Source organism: Microcaecilia unicolor, chromosome 5 (genome assembly GCF_901765095.1).
Source record: "Microcaecilia unicolor chromosome 5, aMicUni1.1, whole genome shotgun sequence".
Classification (NCBI taxonomy): Eukaryota; Metazoa; Chordata; class Amphibia; order Gymnophiona; family Siphonopidae; genus Microcaecilia; species Microcaecilia unicolor.
In genome coordinates this window covers 296358021-296375440 of record NC_044035.1, presented here as the reverse complement: position 1 = coordinate 296375440, position 17420 = coordinate 296358021, and the positions used below count along the sequence as shown (strand labels likewise).

The window sequence follows — 17420 nt, the reverse complement described above, 5'->3', positions numbered from 1 at the left end:
TCTTAACCTTCACCCTGAGGACTTATCAGCACCGTTTGTGCGCTATTTTCTTTTTTTTCTGGATGGTATTGCTTTATCCTCACATATTCAAACACCCACTGGCCATACTGCTGGCCATACATTAGATGTGGTGGTCTCCTTTAATACTGAGTCCCTGACGCTCTCTGTTCCTATCCTTCACTCATTACCTTATTCTGACCACTGGCATATAATCTTTAATGTAGGAAAAATCTTGATTCAGATCACCCAAAATACACTTCTACTACAGTTACACCAGATTCAATTACCAGTGCCTGGACTGTTGACTCTGATTTATTTAGTGCCTCTTCTCTGCAAGATCAGTCCACTCAAAGGAACTCTACCTTGACATCTATATTATTTATTTATTGCATTTGTATCCCACATTTTTCCCACCTATTTGCAGGCTCAAAGTGGCTTACATAGTTTTGTTATCATTGTCATTACAGGATATCAGGTACAATTAGTAATGTGAAGTGATTATAAGTAGGGACGAAAGAAGAAGGAAGGGAGTGATTAGGGTAGTTATAGAAAGCTGGCGTTCATAATTGAGTGGGTTGGTGAGGTGGCTCCGTGAGGCTATAGGTTCTCATTGTAGGCCTTGTTGAAGAAGAATGTCTTCAGAGATTTTCGAAAGATAGTTGTTTCGTTAATTGCTTTTAAGACTGTAGGTAATGCATTCCATAGTTGTGTGCTCATGTACGAGAAGGTAGTGGCATGCATCCATATTTAAAAGAACATGATTTTGGGAAACATACGTTCAATGCTAAAAGTTATTTTAGCAGTGGAACTATTTTATTACACTTGATATACCGCTAGGGCCTGCATGTAGACATCTAAGCGGTTTACAAAATTAAAATGGTCAGCAGTTAAGCATACATAATTAGAGGGGTGAGAAAAGAGTAATATATAGATTATGCAGTCTTGCTGCACCTCCACGTTGTGTATTCTGCCCTCCACTTGTTCTATCTTCTTGTAAAGCCTCGAGCTTGGTTTCAGGTTTGCTCACCACCATATTCACTATTTCCGATTTAGCATTTTGCAGAACTCTCAATACCATGCTCAGAACGTCATTCGCCACTTCTAGCCGGGGTAAAGAAGAGTCCTCCCCGCACTTCCTGACTGGCTGTCACTCCAGGGCCCTGCTTCACGGCCTTATTGGAATACATCTCCTCTATCGATGGGTTGCCTCTTCCTTTCAACACCCGAGGCGTTTTTAAGATCACTGAGCTACAACTAGTTATTTTTCTGACTTCCTTCCCTCTTTTTGCCCATCTAGCAGCACTTACAGTGAGGGTTCGATGCGAAAGGCATGGAGAGTTCTCACTCGTGTCCTTTCAGCATGATGGCTCCACCAGAAGTGAGTGGATTTGGTGTTTGTAGCAGCTTACAATAGGAAATAAGATTTGGGAGGATAAGCATCAGGAAAAGAAAATGTAATGGTGCCTGAGGAAACAAAGGTGGAGCAACTTTAAAAAAAAAGCGCTCATAAGTGTAAAATCTGAGGGTATTTTTTACCTGTACACTTTGAATCAATTTTAAAAGGAGTCAGAAAAAGTAGGCATCCACTGTTTGGAAACACAGAAGTATGCACACTGAGTGTACTCTCTGTCATGACTCTTTCTCCAGAAATACCTCCCTAATATGAAGGTACAATTATGTGAGTACTGTTTATATGCATCTTGTCAACAACACAGAGAGGATCAAAGTACAAACCACACAAAGCGGACAAACAGCACCAAGAGCCATGAATTAATGACTTGTTCCTATTTTGAAAGGTTAAATGGTCAGTATTCTCAATGCAGAAGGGTAGATAGTAGGGTTCCCCAGGGGTCTGTGCTGGGACCACTGCTTTTTAACATATTTATAAATGATCTAGATATGGGAGTAACTAGTGAGGTAATTAAATTTGCCGATGACACAAAGTTATTCAAAGTTGTTAAATTGCAATAGGATTGTGAAAAATTACAAGAGGACCTTATGAGACTGGGAGACTGGACATCTAAATGGCAGATCGTTTAATGTGAGCAAGTACAAAGAGATGCATGTGGGAAAGAGGAACCCTAATTTTAGTTAGGTAATGCAAGGTTCCACATTAGGAGTCACCGACCAGGAAAGGGATCCAGGCGTCATCGTTGATGAAACATTGAAACTCTCTGCGCAGTGTGTGGAAGCGGCTAAGAAAGCAAATAGAATGTTAGCCACTTGCCGGATGACATTAATCCAAGTTAGGCTGCGTAAATAGCAGGTATAACTTTAAATGGTAAGGGCGTTTTCAGCATTGAACAGATAGGATCATTTAACTTTATGTACTTGCAGTGCCACTTCAAATTGATCTCTATGTCTTTATAGTTAGCTGACTTGCTGTCCTTTGCTAATTTCTCTGGACTGTCTCACTTTCTGTACATGGGACTTTCTCTCCCTTACTTTTTCTCGATGAGCTGGGTGGCTCAGCTGGTTATCTCTCTCTCTCTCTCTCTCTCTTGACAGCGAACTGAGTTGATTGAGTTGCCTGTCATTTCTCTCACAGCTTTACGCTATCAAAAGTATAGGCTGAGGCTTGACATCCTATCATCTCCAGTTGCTCCCACTCACACACTGAGAGGAAGCCAGAAGGGGACTCTAAATATGATTTACACTGTCCAAGTTGGTCTGGCAACAGCTCTGGGTCACCAGGCAACTGTGGCACCTCACAACACAGCTTACTTTTTTTGTCAATTATTTGTTTACAAACATAAAAATTTTTATTCGAAGCGTATTGCAGCGTAACATGAATAATATCACAGAGGCTACTTGTTTGTTCTGATATTTGTTTTTACCATAATTTGTACAGAAGACTGCCATTAAAAGCCATTTACAATACAGAGATTCATGGAAGCAAATCAAACAACAAAAGGGAAGGGGAAAGGAAGGGAATGGGACTTGATATACTGCCTTTCTGTGGTTACAATCAAAGCGGTTTACATATTATATTCAGGTGCTTATTTTGTACCTGGGGCAATGAAGGGTTAAGTAACTTGCCCAGAGTCACAAGGAGCTGCAGTGGGAATTGAACCTAGTTCACCAGGATCAAAGCCCGCTGCACTAACCACTAGGCTACTCTTCCACAAGACAATACCTGGGCACAAAAAGAGGAGGAGGAAATAGGACAACCATTCAAAAACCAGCATAAGAGTTATAGCTGTAGCAAAGTGAAAAACAAAATGCCCTTAATGTCAAATACCTGTCAGATCAGACCAAGAATCAGGGAAGGCCATACGAAACAACCAGTCTCAAACACCTTCCTTGGATTTACCAAATTAACTTTCCTATTCTGACATCCAAAAGAAGGGAATTCCACAATGAAGGGGTGACTAAAGGCTGTTTTACAAGTGACCTCAATCCTATTCCTTGAAGAAGGAGGACTGACCAGGAGATTTACTTGGGAAGATCTTTTACAGTGAGGGCAGTAGTGCATCACCACAGAATAGTAAAACAGAACTCTAGAACAGAATAACAGCACAATTAAGAAGTAGAGTTTTCGGTGCTTTAGTATTGAGAAAAGGCCCAAACAAGCAAATTATCCAAAGAGAAGAAAATCATCTCTTAACTAATGGTGAAATACACAGGGCTAACTAAAATGAACTATCCTTTATCACTACAAGGGACCAGACATGAGTCCAAAAGAGGAATTTGTGCACTGGCAATGATGGATTGAAAAAGAGGAAGCAATCTGTTCATTGAAAACCACATTAATTCAGGTTTCAAAGGATTGAGAACTAATTAATGAAACTTAATCCAGTGTTCAGTTCTAGCAAAGGCAAGGATACAGTTGGACTGCAATTGAGGATCCTGGTCATCATAAGCTACTAGGATTTGAATGTCTCAGCAAGGAAGTAAGGACTAAAACCAAGGATCTGAATCAAGGTGATCAACAGAGCCAAAAAAATGTTAAACATCATTAGAGTTAAGCAAACTCTTGAGAATATAGACAGTTTAACTCAGATCATTCTACAGTCTGACCCACAACTGATAGGACATGATCATTAGTTATAGACAGTAGACCAGTATTTGGAGAATGCAAAGATAGCAAGATGTCCTTACAATGAAAGTGGTTTCAAATAGGTGGGGCCATCTTCATACAGCACCTTAAACATTAAAATAAGAACCTTAAATGTTAGCATGGCACAGTACTGTAAGGCAATGCGAAACTTTTAATTAGCAGGATACATGTTCATACCAGTTAGCTAATTATTGACCTGCAGCAACCAGTACCCCTTGCAGTCTCATTTGTACCCCCAGGGGAGCCTCCCTCTGTTTCTATCCAGTTTGCATACCCTTCCCAACAAAGCAACCATTAGCTTCACAGGAGTTCCTAAGCTGGCATGGAGTTTGAGTGCTGGCCAAGCATGAACCTTTCGAGAGGAGCAGAGTTAGCAGAGACCAATCATAGCACAAGGATGTAGAATACAGTCAGAAGTTGTCCTGTTTCATAGCCTTCAGGCTGATTTGCATATCTAGAGGTAACGTTTCCATTAATTTTGGGTGTAATTGTGTCCACAGGAGGGAATATCCACCACAGATCACACCAAAAATGTGTCTGCTGGAATGGTGCAGAAAAGAGAAGCATCTTCAACCAATATATGAAACTGTAAGTCTCTCTCTTTCTTCTTTGATCATGAGCTAGGTTGAGCATGCAGTGTGGTATATGTGTTAGGTGCATAGCTGTTGGAAATGGAAACATGATGTAATTTGAAAATGAAAATTAACTTCTAAGTTGTTAGATAAAATCAATTGGTTGCCAAAACTCATTAAGAGCAAAGACCATAAGTTGCTCTGCCATCAAATGAGTGAAAATAAGGCTAGGAGCAGCTGATAAGAAACCAATGGAACATTATAAAACCATCAAAGGAAGAGGGCACAAATCTGAGTATTTAGCAGCAGTACCTAGGTGGTGGCTCCACCTGAATATCCGGATACTGCTATGAGTGCGTAGCACTGTCTAGGTAGCGACGTTATTCAACCCCTAATCACCTCTATCCATTTAACTTTGGTCTCATCCCCGGACCGCCTCAAGACTATCGAAATAGTGCCGTAGCAGCCTGTAAAGATATTCAGCAGTCTCTCTCAATAGTGCTGCTGAATATCTTTATCTGCTACCCAGACAAATGCTTTTGAATGTCGACCACAGTAGTTCCTGTTCTCTGCTCCCATCAGATTTTGCAAAGTAAATATCACAGGGTACTCTTATGCTTCTGTGTCTGTCTGTTTTTCTCCCCTTTTTCTCCTTCCATCTTCAACCTTCCCCCCCAGCCCTCCTCACTCCTCACCCTCGGAACACCTGCAAGCCAAGGGCTCCTCCAAGGCACATAGGGCCCCTTTTACTAAGCGGCGGTAAGGCCAACGTGGGCTTACCACTCACTAAACAGGAAGTATTGCCGGGCTACCGCAGCAGCCCAGCGGTTCTTCCCACCCCTAGCAAGCCATCATATCTGGCACTACGCTGGAGTACCCAGCGGTATTCAGACAGTGACATGCAGTGCCTGGTTACCGCCAGGTTGGCGCAGGAGCCCTTACTGCCACCTCAATGGGTGGCGGTAAGGGCCCCCCCCCCCCCCCCCCCCCCCCCCCCCCCCCGAAATGGCCGCACAGCAAGTACTTTACTTTCCCCGTGGCTGTTTCCTGCAGGAAAGAAAGACTTCCCTTTTACCCGCTGTGGTAAAAGGGGGCCTTGGCACGCGTGAAAAACGCACGCCAACGCCAGTGCAGGCCCCCTTTTGCCACAGATTGGTAAAAGGGGCCCACAGTAAATAGCACTCTTTGGCTAGCAGGGGCACTATTGTAATGGCAGCTGCCTTCCGTCTCTCAGAAGGCCTGAGCACTCCTACTCTGCAATATATCCAACTCATGCTTTTAAGAGTCCTCGTATACTGAAATTCAAAGTTGTTTGATTGATTAATTGTTCTGTGTATGGATAATGAGTAATGCATTTGATATACTGCCTTTCTGTGGTACAACCAAAGTGGTTTACATATATATATACAGGTACTTTATGTGTGTATTACTAAATGTTTGGTTTTCCAGGAGCAATGTTTGCTGTAGCCTTTGTCCCTGTATTTTAGGAAATATACTTAAATCGAGTGATATTGTTACCCTGGGGGGTTTCCACTGACACATCGTAGACTGTCAGGTCACAGATTTCCTCAGGCCATTCCTTTTAATTCTGAGGACATGTTTTCTTTAATATGTTTGTAATGGAGTAAAATCTCCAATTATTGCTTCATAAGCCTCTTAACTAGATTATTGTAAGTCCTTATATAATGGATTGCTGAGCAAAGAATTGAGATAACTACCTAGTGTACCTGAATGTAACACACCTTAAGCTGCTACTGAAAAAGGTGTGAGCAGAATCCAAATAAATAAAAATAACTACAGACTGTACAAAATACAGGAGTTAGGGTTCTTTATTATGCCCAAAGAAGGGATCCTGTTTCTCCTCTCCTTTTTCATCAACACTAGTTTCCACTTACATTCAGCTTCAAGTTCAAAATTCGACTTTTGGCCCACCAAGCTTTTATATTCAAGTTGTCCTAGCTATCTTGTGAATCTTAGTTTTTCTAGTCCTGTTTATCCTCTGAGGTTGTCTGAGAACAATCTTTTGTCACTATCTATTCCCTGAATACTGAAGGTGGTTTGGCATACCTCTTTTAGCTACATAGCTCCTCATCTCTGGAATGCCTTACCTTATGAATTCTGTTTAGAATCTTCCTGTTTAAAATGAGTTTAAAAACTCGTGTTTTAATGAAGGTTTTGAGTGTGTCACTTTGATTTCCAGGTTCCGAGAGTACCTGTGTTTATATGTGGTTTTATTGATTTTATTGGTTCTTTTTGTTCATTGTTGGCTTTTAACTGAGTTTTTAATTTTTTATTGATTTTAATCTATTTTATATTTTGTTTTTAATCATCTGCTTAAATTTGTTTTACTATTGTTTGCTGCCTTAGTACTTTAACAAAAGGTGAATTATCAAATTTAAATATCAGCATAGTTTGATGCTTTTATGAGACTTTGAGAGGACCAACCCAGTAGCACTCTGATTTAATGCAGTTAACAACTGAGAAAATAAAGCACAAGAACTCTTTAAAACTAGATACTAATGTAAAGGGGGTTTCCATTTTGGATTTGTACCCCAAGACCTCCACAGAACACTTATTTCTTCCCAATTCTGTTCCCTTTTTCACTGTAAGCATAAACTGTTATGTAGTATAGTGTGTACATACACACACACACGCACTGTAGTCGGATTACCGAAGGTCAGATAACCAAGACTGTACTGTATTAGGATTTCTACCCATCTTTTGTAATAGCTAAGAATTACAATATCAGCATCTCTCTACTTGTTCCATATATCCTTGAACTGAAATCATTTTACCCAAAAACTCTGCCAAACTCCAAGCATATTGTCGGCAAGAGTAATGTAAAATCAGTCCTGAAGTGAAATCTAGTTTCTGAACAGTATCATTGCTTTCTTCTAAGTTTGAATTTTTGTGTGCTAAGTATTATTGCATTCACGGCAGTTTCATGATTCTTATTAGGGCTGTCCCAAATATTTGGCCCCCTAGTGCTCCAAATTCATTATTCGTATTCCAGCTTGAATGTGAAGAGAATTATTTTCATATGTAAGGTATAATCATGGAAGTGGAGAACATGCACAAAGAAGAAGGGAGCACAAGTGGCATTCATTTTGTTATACTGAATCCTCCAGGGCAAGGTTTGGCCACATTTTTTGGCAAAGCTCCATAAATAGTGCAACATTCCTGAAGGAGATGTTTATATTATGACCCACATTGTTGCTGCTGCTTTGTCTATCCACCAAAGTCATATTTCTTTATACTGATAGAAGTCATGTTGCCTACTATCTATTTCCTGAAGAAACCCTGCAGAACTCTGATCCTCCCTCTCCATGCGCCTAATGACAGTAGCAGTACTTAAAGTAGGGCATGAAGAAAGGTCTGAGCCTGAGAACATGGGTATTGTTACACCCTTGATCGCTTCCTGCTTCTAAGCACACTATCTTTACAAAGAAGTACATGGAAGAGAAGGGAGCGATTTGAGGTTTAGGGAATTGGGCTGGCATGCTGGGGGAAACTCTTTAAAACATGTCAGGGGTTGCTGACTCCTGTTCCAGAGCTACTTCTTTTATCTCTTTCTTGCATATTTTGCACACTACTACTACTACTAATCATTTCTATATTGCTACTAGATGTACGCAGCACTATACACATTACATGCAGGTACTTTTTCTATCCCTAGAGGGTTCTCATGTGGCTGGGAGAAAAGGGGTTGTCTTTGTTTTTTTTCTCATAACAAAATCCAATAGAGTGAATCTTCAGAGAGAATCATGCCTGAGCTTTCTGTTATGCAGCAGAGAAAAACTGGCAAGACTGTGTTTGTCTGAAAGAGAAAGTGTGCATATGAAAGTAAAAATGTATGCATGCCAGCGAGAGACGGAGCCGTGTATGTGTGAGAACAAGAAAGGGTACTTACCTGTCATGGAGATAGAGAAGTCAGGAGTATGTATGAGAACATGTAGATGCGTCTGAGAGAGAAAGAGCAAGCAAGAGTGTTTGTGCTCAGGACTGAGTGTTTCTGTGAGAAAGAGAAAGCAAACATGTATGTCTAAGATCAAGCAAGAGTGTGTCTATGTATGTGACTCTGTGTGTGTGTAAAAAACACTTACTCCCTCCTTCCCCAGTCCACACCAATCTTGTGATGACCAGAACTGAAAAGTTTACAGCTGCGTTGGCATCACTGCACACTAATACGGTTCTAGTTATTTTTACCCAATCTGCAGACTTTGCACAGTGGATCCAGTGATTGGCTTTCTTCAATTAGGAGTTGGCAAAGGTATCCTGTACTTGTTATCATAGCAGTTTTCCATCAGCATGCTTTGCATAAAATACACACAAGGAAAAGGAGAACCTTATTGTTTGTATTTGTTAGAAATGACTATGAACAATCAGCTATTCTACTACTGAAAATTTCTCTTTGGGCCAGGGGACTGAGTAGAAAGAGAGGGGCTTTAGATCTTTTCTATGTTATAGTGTTCTTTTGTTACCTAAAAAATAATGAATCAAAATTCAAACATCTAAATTTCAGAGTGTTGCCCATGATGTTATAGAGGAACAAAATTTATTTAAAAAGTCTCTATTGCTTTTAGGCCTCTGGGCCTGCAAGCAAATTTTAAAAGGAAAGCTCTCCACTACATTTCCCTTCGAAAATTTGGGACCGGACTGTTCTGTGGGTACTTCTGTATTCACATATAGGTCGGTGCCGCAAAGCATGCTTGGGGGATTTCAATTAAATTCCTGGGTTTTTCCAGTCCTGATCTTCTACAACCCTGCCCCATCCCCAATCCACCAAAGAGAGAAGCAATTTTCAACGGACAGTACTGCACCCAAGTAACTATTTGCTTACCTAGGTAATAAATTCATTTGAAAAATATCCGTTCTATAGTATCATGTGAGCCAATGTCACTACCCTTCAGGCAGTGGTGATGCAGCATTGTAATTGATTGAAAGACTTTTTCTCAGCTCCAAATAAATCTAATCCCCTGAGAGAATAAAGAATTCAGGAGCAAGAGAAAACCAGAAGAAGCACATTTTAAAAGAGAAACTAAAACTGTTGGGTTTGTGGTGGACTTGCTTTTGATATAGTGCAGTGTTTTTGTTGCTATGATAGCACTGGTGAAATACAAACACCAAGCAAAGGATAGAGACAGAGCTACAGATCTTATTTCTGCGTTGTGCACTTTTTATTTTATGTATGCTTTTGCCTTTTGGTTTTGTTGTACAGATGTTTTCATGAATATTTGAAACTTACAAATTATTTTGTTTTTCATATTTGTTATATTACTTTGAGGAACTAGACAATTAGGGCCCTCTTTACTAAGCTGCACTGTAGGCACGCTAACTTTTTAGCACGCACTAATGCTAGAGACACCCTTATATTTTTCTATGGGTGTCTTTAGCCTTAGCGTGTGCTAATTATTAGCATATGCTAATTCTTAGCATGCACTAAAAGGTTAGCACGCATACACTCCTATGTCTGATCTTGAAGGCCCTTAAAGGAAATGGCCTCGAGTACCTGAAGAATAGGATGATCCTCTACACACCTCCAAGGACACTAAGGTCCTCTCAAGGACTATCACTAACTACACCCTCTCCAAAAGACATTACACGATGTGATACCCGCAAGCGAGCCTTCTCCAGAATAGCCCCACACTCTGGAATGTACTTGTGACATTCCACACAAGACTATCTCTACTTCAGGAAGCAGGTGAAAGCTTGGCTCTTCAACCAGGCCTTTAATGGAAGAAGTTAGTCTCACTCACACATACAAGGAGTGGCACAGGCTGCACATACTGCAGTAGGACATGTTTATCCACTCCTGCCCTAGCTGAGATAATATTTAACTATCACTCTGACCTTATAAGCAACTTTCTTTAAATTAGTCACCTTATTTTCTAACTCCTCTTACCTATCTATATGTTCCATCTTTGCTTATACCCTACACTGTCAATTAAAATATTCTATTACATATTGTGTTGACATTGTAAGTAGTATACTGTGCCATACTTTGTATTATTTGAATATTTTTACTGCTGTAATTATTGCTCATGTTTGACCTATTCTTAAGGTACACCGCCTTGAGTGAATTCCTTCAAAAAGGTGGTAAATAAATCCTAATAAATAAATAGAGTGCGGCTTAGTAAACAGGGCCCTTAGTTATTTGTTGCACACACACATTTATTAGATAGTTATATTAGATAGATAGATAGATAGATAGATAGATAGATAGATAGATAGATAGATAGATAGATAGATAGATAGATAGATAGATAGATAGATAGATAACTGTTTTGTATGTTTTATGGTGGTTTGATTTGTATTACAGTAAAAAAAAAAAAAGGTTTGAACTGATTTGTGTTCATCTCTTACAAGTTGTTTCTCGTTACAACTCTGAAGAGCCAAAAGTGTGAAAAAATCCTGTTATTGTAGGCACAGTCTTTCCCAAAAACACTCAGTACTGAAAGGATTAAAACTCCTCGCAAGGGGTCCACTTCTCCCCTCAGCATGCACAAGTCCTGTGCCAGGCTTTCTTCTCTCCAGTTATAAAATAAAGAGGAGGAACCACCAGAAAAAGAGGGCCGAGCCTGCTCAGTTTAGTATGTATGTAGTATTTTGAATAATGTTCATAGGCTATTTGGAGAATTGGTGGAAGTAATATCAATGGCACACAGTTTATGAGTGTGCATAATAATTGCATATTGTAGATGATACATTTTAGTATAGGTACAATGCAATTTGTAAATAGGATTTTTAGTTAGAAGGCTAAAATGATCTTAAAGGTTTAGCAAGTGCATGCTAGAAAAAAAGGATCACAATTAGAAACATTAGACACACATACAACCTTGAATCTGCAGAAGCCCAAGGAAAGAGTTAAGCCCAGCTGTTTTACTTTGTGTGCCCTTATAAATAGCTTTCTAAACTGGTCTGCTCTCTGGCCTTTTTAATTTTGCTAAGAACAATCATTATTCCCTTTAATTCATAACTTTAATTTTCTTTATACATCAGGTTCAGCAGCCATTAGATAGATTATTCCGTTCCACGGTGACTGTAGCTGATCAAAAATACAGATCAAGCTTATGGTAAGTACCGTTTAGAGATGATGGTATGTGGGCAAATGAAGGTGAGCTTGTTTTTGTTTGTTTTTTTAAATTTTAAGTCGCTTCAGGTTAGGTCAAGTGATATATATAGATATATGGTAACTGTGCTTGTGAATTACTTGTGTTTGCATAGTTGAATACAGATTTATAAATACATAAGTAATGCCACACTGGGAAAAGACCAAGGGTCCATCGAGCCCAGCATCCTGTCCACGACAGCGGCCAATCCAGGCCAAGGGCACCTGGCAAGCTTCCCAAACGTACAAACATTCTATACATGTTATTCCTGGAATTGTGGATTTTTCCCAAGTCCATTTTAAGTACATAGTCCATTATAAGTACATAATGGCCTATGATTGGCCTACAGTGGGAAGTATTTATCTTGGACTAAAAATTTATTTTTTATTATTAAATCTATGTAAAAAGCACCTGCCCCATCATAGTAATCTCTCTGTCTTGCTGAGATTAGCATGATTTGACATTTTTGTTACAAGATAAGCTGGGTAACAAGAAGTGGTACATTTTCACATTCATACTTCATAATGAAAAGAATTCCGACCTGTAGAAAGCAGAGGTCTGTATTAAATCTAAGTGGAAGAGTAGCCTAATGGTTAGACTAGCTTGCTGAGACCCAGGTAAGCCCGGTTCAAATCCCACTTCAGCTTCTTGTGGTTTTGGATAAGTCACTTTAACCCTCTATTCTCTCAGGTACAAACTTAGGGATCCTTTTACTAAGCCGTGCTAAAAAATGGCTGGCAGTAGGTTTAGTGCGTGGATTAGCACAGCTCTTAAAGTGACAGAATTTTTATTTCTGCCATTAATGGCCATGTGCTGCTGTCTGTGGATCTTCATTTTAATTCAGTGGTAGGAGGCAAAGCATGGGGGAACATTGACTTGTTATATCTAAACCTTGTAGAATCTAGATTGGTCAGTCAAATTAGATGTCTAGCACATAAAATTGGCATCAGGCCACCTAACTTTCATCTCCTTGCCTCACCATGCCCTTGACCATGCCTACATTTTAGGGAGCTAAATTTCAGTACTCAAACACAGTCGGTATTCAAAGTACTCAGTTTTGGAGACCTGTTTCCCTAAGTTAGGCATCTAAACTCTTTGAAAATCAATGTCCACCCTGATCCTTATTCTATGAAGGTTGTTCAGCAAGGTAGTGGAAATATTAATTCACCTAGCTAAATTTGGTCTAGTCTTATATTCTGTCTCCATAATGTATTTAAAGCTGATTTTAATATGCATTTTAAGATAGTTGAAAACTGGTTTGAAACTGGTTTCTAAACTTATTCTGTAAGAAAGTTAAAAAGGGAACTGTACCTCGATTTAGTAATGAAGCATTAGACAGCTGAACACTGTGCAATGCCACTTTAGCCTATGTGATTAAAAACAATTTGTACTGCTAAGGAAATTATTAGTTTTTTTTAAAAGCAAGGAAGATATTTTTTGAGTATGCTGCTGTGTTAAGAGATACGCCCCTTGATACTCAGCCGGCGGCAGGCAGTGCTTTTGCTGTCTGCCACTGGCGTTAAACCCAGATATCTAGTTTCACTTTTGCCCACAGCAACTTAACCAGCTAAGCCAATATTCAGCGTTAACCAGTCAACTGCTATTGGTTAAAGATAGGCCTCCTATCTATGTGGTTTATTTTAATCACTAAACATAGTTGATTTTGGTGTTGAATATTCGTGCCTAAGCAGCTAGCCACTAACTACAACTATTCAGCGAGAGATAACCAGTTATCTCCCACTGAATATCTTTGGTTAGGTGCTAAAACGCTATTTAACTGGCCAGGAGCCATTCCTGGCCGGTTAAATACTTTTGAATATCGAGCCCAGTGATATTTTTCTTCAACAAACGAATTGCATTGTCCTAAATGTATCCTTTCTTATTCATGAACTAAATCTTTGTTCTTCAGGGACAAATCAAAGAAGTTGGCAGAACAGGCTGCAGCCATCGTCTGCCTGAGGACCCTGGGCATTCCAGAGGGCAAGTTGAGTGAGGAAGGAAATACCCTAGTGCACAAACGCAAGCGGGAGGACAGGGAGTTCTCGAACCATGCAGAAAATGGTGATTGCCTGCCTGCACAGGCTTCCCACAAAAAAGCTCATTTTAGCCAAGATGTTTCAGATGCTGACACTTCCCAGGCATCTTGATATTGAATATTAAAATCAAGAATTTCCATGGTAAATGCAGCAGCTTCTCTGTTCTGAACCTGGTGGGGAAGTCTACCTTGCCTCTGCTGGAGGCATTAAAAACTCCATTGCATACAAGCGTACATGAGAAAAGTCCAGCCTCATTTGTTATTTGCACAGGTGCTTCACATGAACATTGAACTACCTTTAGATTCAATGGACAGCAGCAAGAGACCATTTGCCTGACATGCCTAGAGCAAATGTTAGGACAGATTCAGAGTTTTGGTACATTTTTGAAGGAGAGGGAATAATTTATTGGTCTGTAGTGTCCCATGAATGTTTTATTTTTATTCCTAGATTATTTTACTATATTCTTTGCATACATATACTGAATTTTCACAGCCAGCTGGTAACAAAGGTTTTGTACACATGAACTTTCTTTCTCTTCCACAGCATTATACTGCGTCAGAGTATGAATCAGATTGCATACTTGTTTAAACTCCAGTAAGGACTTGCTTTCAGTTATTTGACCCATTATGCCAGAAAGTGGCCTCAATTTGTTTTCCAGTGCAGCAGTAATGCCATCTGCTTGCATCAATATTGAATTCTGCTGCATTTGAGAGGACTAATCTTACTTCAGTGGGGCAAAAGAAATGCCAAGACAGTATTTTTTCTAAAATTATGCTGCTAAAAAAAGAAGGGCATGTAAAAATAATCTAACTTGGTACTAAGAAAATAACTTTTCTCATGCCTGTCTTGCTTCCAGCTGGGGTTCAGGTGCATCTGAAGCAGCCTTTAGCTGTTGGTCAGGGGTAATTCAGGTTTCCCTGTGGATTTTATTGGGGGTTTTTTATTTTTTTGTTCTGTTTTAAAGGGATCATTGTAGACAATGGCCCAACCAGTTCTCCTAATTTGCATGTATTTTTTCTGTAGGGAAATAATTTAATTTAACCTCAGAATTAATAGTAACTGCTATTCTTGCCTGCTTTTAAATTAAGCAGTTCTACCACAGGAGGACATCATTGCTGGGATTGGAGAGGTTTTCTTTATGTATAATTCAGGTTTGAAACAGTTCTTGCATATTTTATAACCGCAGCCCCTCTTTGTGTTGTTTACTGAATATTTTAAAAATCAGAAAATAAATGTGTCCTCCTCTGTTTTGTTTTGTTTTTTAATTATATGACCATATAGTTCTAATTCACTGCAAAGAAAGGTGCTGTTTTTCTTAGAATATTATCTAATGTACTTAAATATTCTCAAACTGAATCTTATGAATCAACTGAGGGAAGCTAAGAGATTGATGATCTCAAGAGGACAAAACCAGTGATTCTATTCTGTTCTATTCAAGGTATGTATATCTCACTAATATCAATACTGAATCTAAGCAGGTTACATAAATTCAAAAACATACCTGTAAAATCAAGAAAGTCCTACAGAATTATTCAGTCAAGTACTTATTGAAAAGATAAGTTTTCAGTCCTTTACGAAACTTCAGAGAACCAAAAATTGTCTGAGTTTGTACTGGTAAAGAATTCCACAATTTAGTAGCTTGGAAAATAAAAGATCCATCATGAAATTTCTTATACCGGACTTTTTTAACGGATGGAAATCCCAATTGTAAAGTTGAATGAAAACAAGAATTCACTCTGAAAACTGGATAAGCTGTCGACTGTGGAAGAAGAGAAGAATAGTTCCCCTGTAATATGTTAAATACAATGCAAGCCGTCTTAAAGAATATCCGTGCAGAAATTGGTAGCCATTGTAAGCTTATTAACAATGGTGTCACATGATCAGAACGAGAGCAGCCATGGATTATTTTGGCTGCAGTATTTTGTAATAATTGCAGCCTTTTAATTAAACTTAATCCTACATATAAAACACTACAGTGGTACAACTGAGGTAGCACAATACCTTGAACCAGCATGCGAAAGTGTTCAGTAAAAAAAAAAAAAAAAAAGAGATCTTATTGCTCTCAATTATCGTAATTTACAAAATAACTTTGTACTCAAACAACTTATCTGTGGAATCATTGCCAATTGAATATTCAAAATAATACCTAAAACTCTAGAGGATTTTTCAAACCATAACTGTTCTTCTGAAGTCATACTGCAAGGGACCAAAGTAGTATCATTACAAAAATACAATTTTGTCTTGGCTGCATTTAGTTTTAAAAGATGCTGACTAGCCCAAGATTGAATCAGGGCTATACAGTCAGAGATAGTAATCTGTAATCTTGAGAAATCTGATGAAACTGGAATTAAAACAAACATATTATCATCATATGAGCAACCACAGTAACCTGACGTCTCCAGAACTGAGCACAGTGAATTCATAAATACATTAAACATGATCAGAGACAGTAGTGAGCCCTGTGGAACACCAAAGTCTGATCTCCATATGAATGAAAATATATTATTCTTCTTGACATAATGAGTTCTCTTTCTTAGAAAACCTATCCATTTATAAACAGTCGACAAACCTGGTTTGCCTGAACACCCTTCCAAATGTGTCTTCTAAGCTGAGGAATATAAAGTGTAAAATTCACCTGAAAATGATCGGACCAAAGAACAGTTGTCCATTCAGGATCAGAAGTTGAACATCTCTGATTCTGCTTCGACAAAAGAGCAATAATATTGAGCAAATGACCCTTTTCATGTGTTGGTACAAGCTTGTTAACAAAAAACCCAATGAGTCCAAGCAGGAAAACAATTGATCAACTGAAAGGTCCAAGTTGTTAACTAAATGTAAGTTTAAATCCCCAGCAAAGGAAGATGAGTAAAAGTAGCTGAATACTGAGAAACAAAGTCAACAAACTGAGTCTCAATTGTCAACCAGTTTCTTTGCGGTCTATAGATCAACAGAAAATCTAAAGAACCGGAAACGGTGTCATCGCATAATTGACATAGCATCATTTCTAATCCTGGGATAACCATTGAATCTAATAATCTCAAATGGAAAAAACTTTTCTATATTATACCAATCCCTCCCCCTTTTTTCGCTTAACACACACACACACACACACACACAATGTAAGTTCTTGTACCCCGGTGGGCAAACTTCCAGTATGATTGGACTATCCAAATCTGTCAGCCAAGTTTCTCTAATACAACCTAGCCCTACATTATTATCATGTATTAAGTCCCTAATAATCTCTCTCTTCTTACACAAGAACCTAGGTACTGGTTGATTAAAATCATTTTACTCATAAAAAGAAATACCACCAGGATTTCGTGCAAAAATATATAAGACCTTCTTTTAACACTAGATAACCTAAGTCTATTCCCAATAACAACATCTATATGACTATAATCTGGATAATCCTTTCCTATAAAATTGCTCAAATAACTAACTACCTGTCCCATCTTTCAAATGATACTTTTTTGCATCATTGCCTAAACTGACATCCTTAAATCCCTCCCACCCACTCAAAACCTCTTCATTCTCAAAAAAAAACCAAACAATATCTGTAACGGCTTATATGTTTACTCACAAAGTTGCCCACAAAGGGGCACACTAAAGGGCATTACACACCCCTTAGGTGTGCCCCTTCAAT

General features: G+C 38.9%; 1 protein-coding gene across 2 annotated transcripts in view; it reads left to right on the top strand.

Annotated features, from left to right (window-relative positions):
• DUS2 (dihydrouridine synthase 2) overlaps positions 1 to 15005 on the top strand; it is a 164944-nt gene extending 149939 nt beyond the window's left edge. For both annotated transcript variants that reach the window (XM_030204304.1, XM_030204305.1), the window contains exons 14-16: positions 4561 to 4648; positions 11632 to 11705; positions 13651 to 15005. In XM_030204304.1, the coding sequence (XP_030060164.1) occupies positions 4561 to 4648; positions 11632 to 11705; positions 13651 to 13888 (400 nt within the window). In that variant the 3' untranslated portion in view covers positions 13889 to 15005. The remainder of the gene's footprint in view (positions 1 to 4560; positions 4649 to 11631; positions 11706 to 13650) is intronic.
• The last annotated feature ends 2415 nt before the right edge of the window (positions 15006 to 17420 follow it).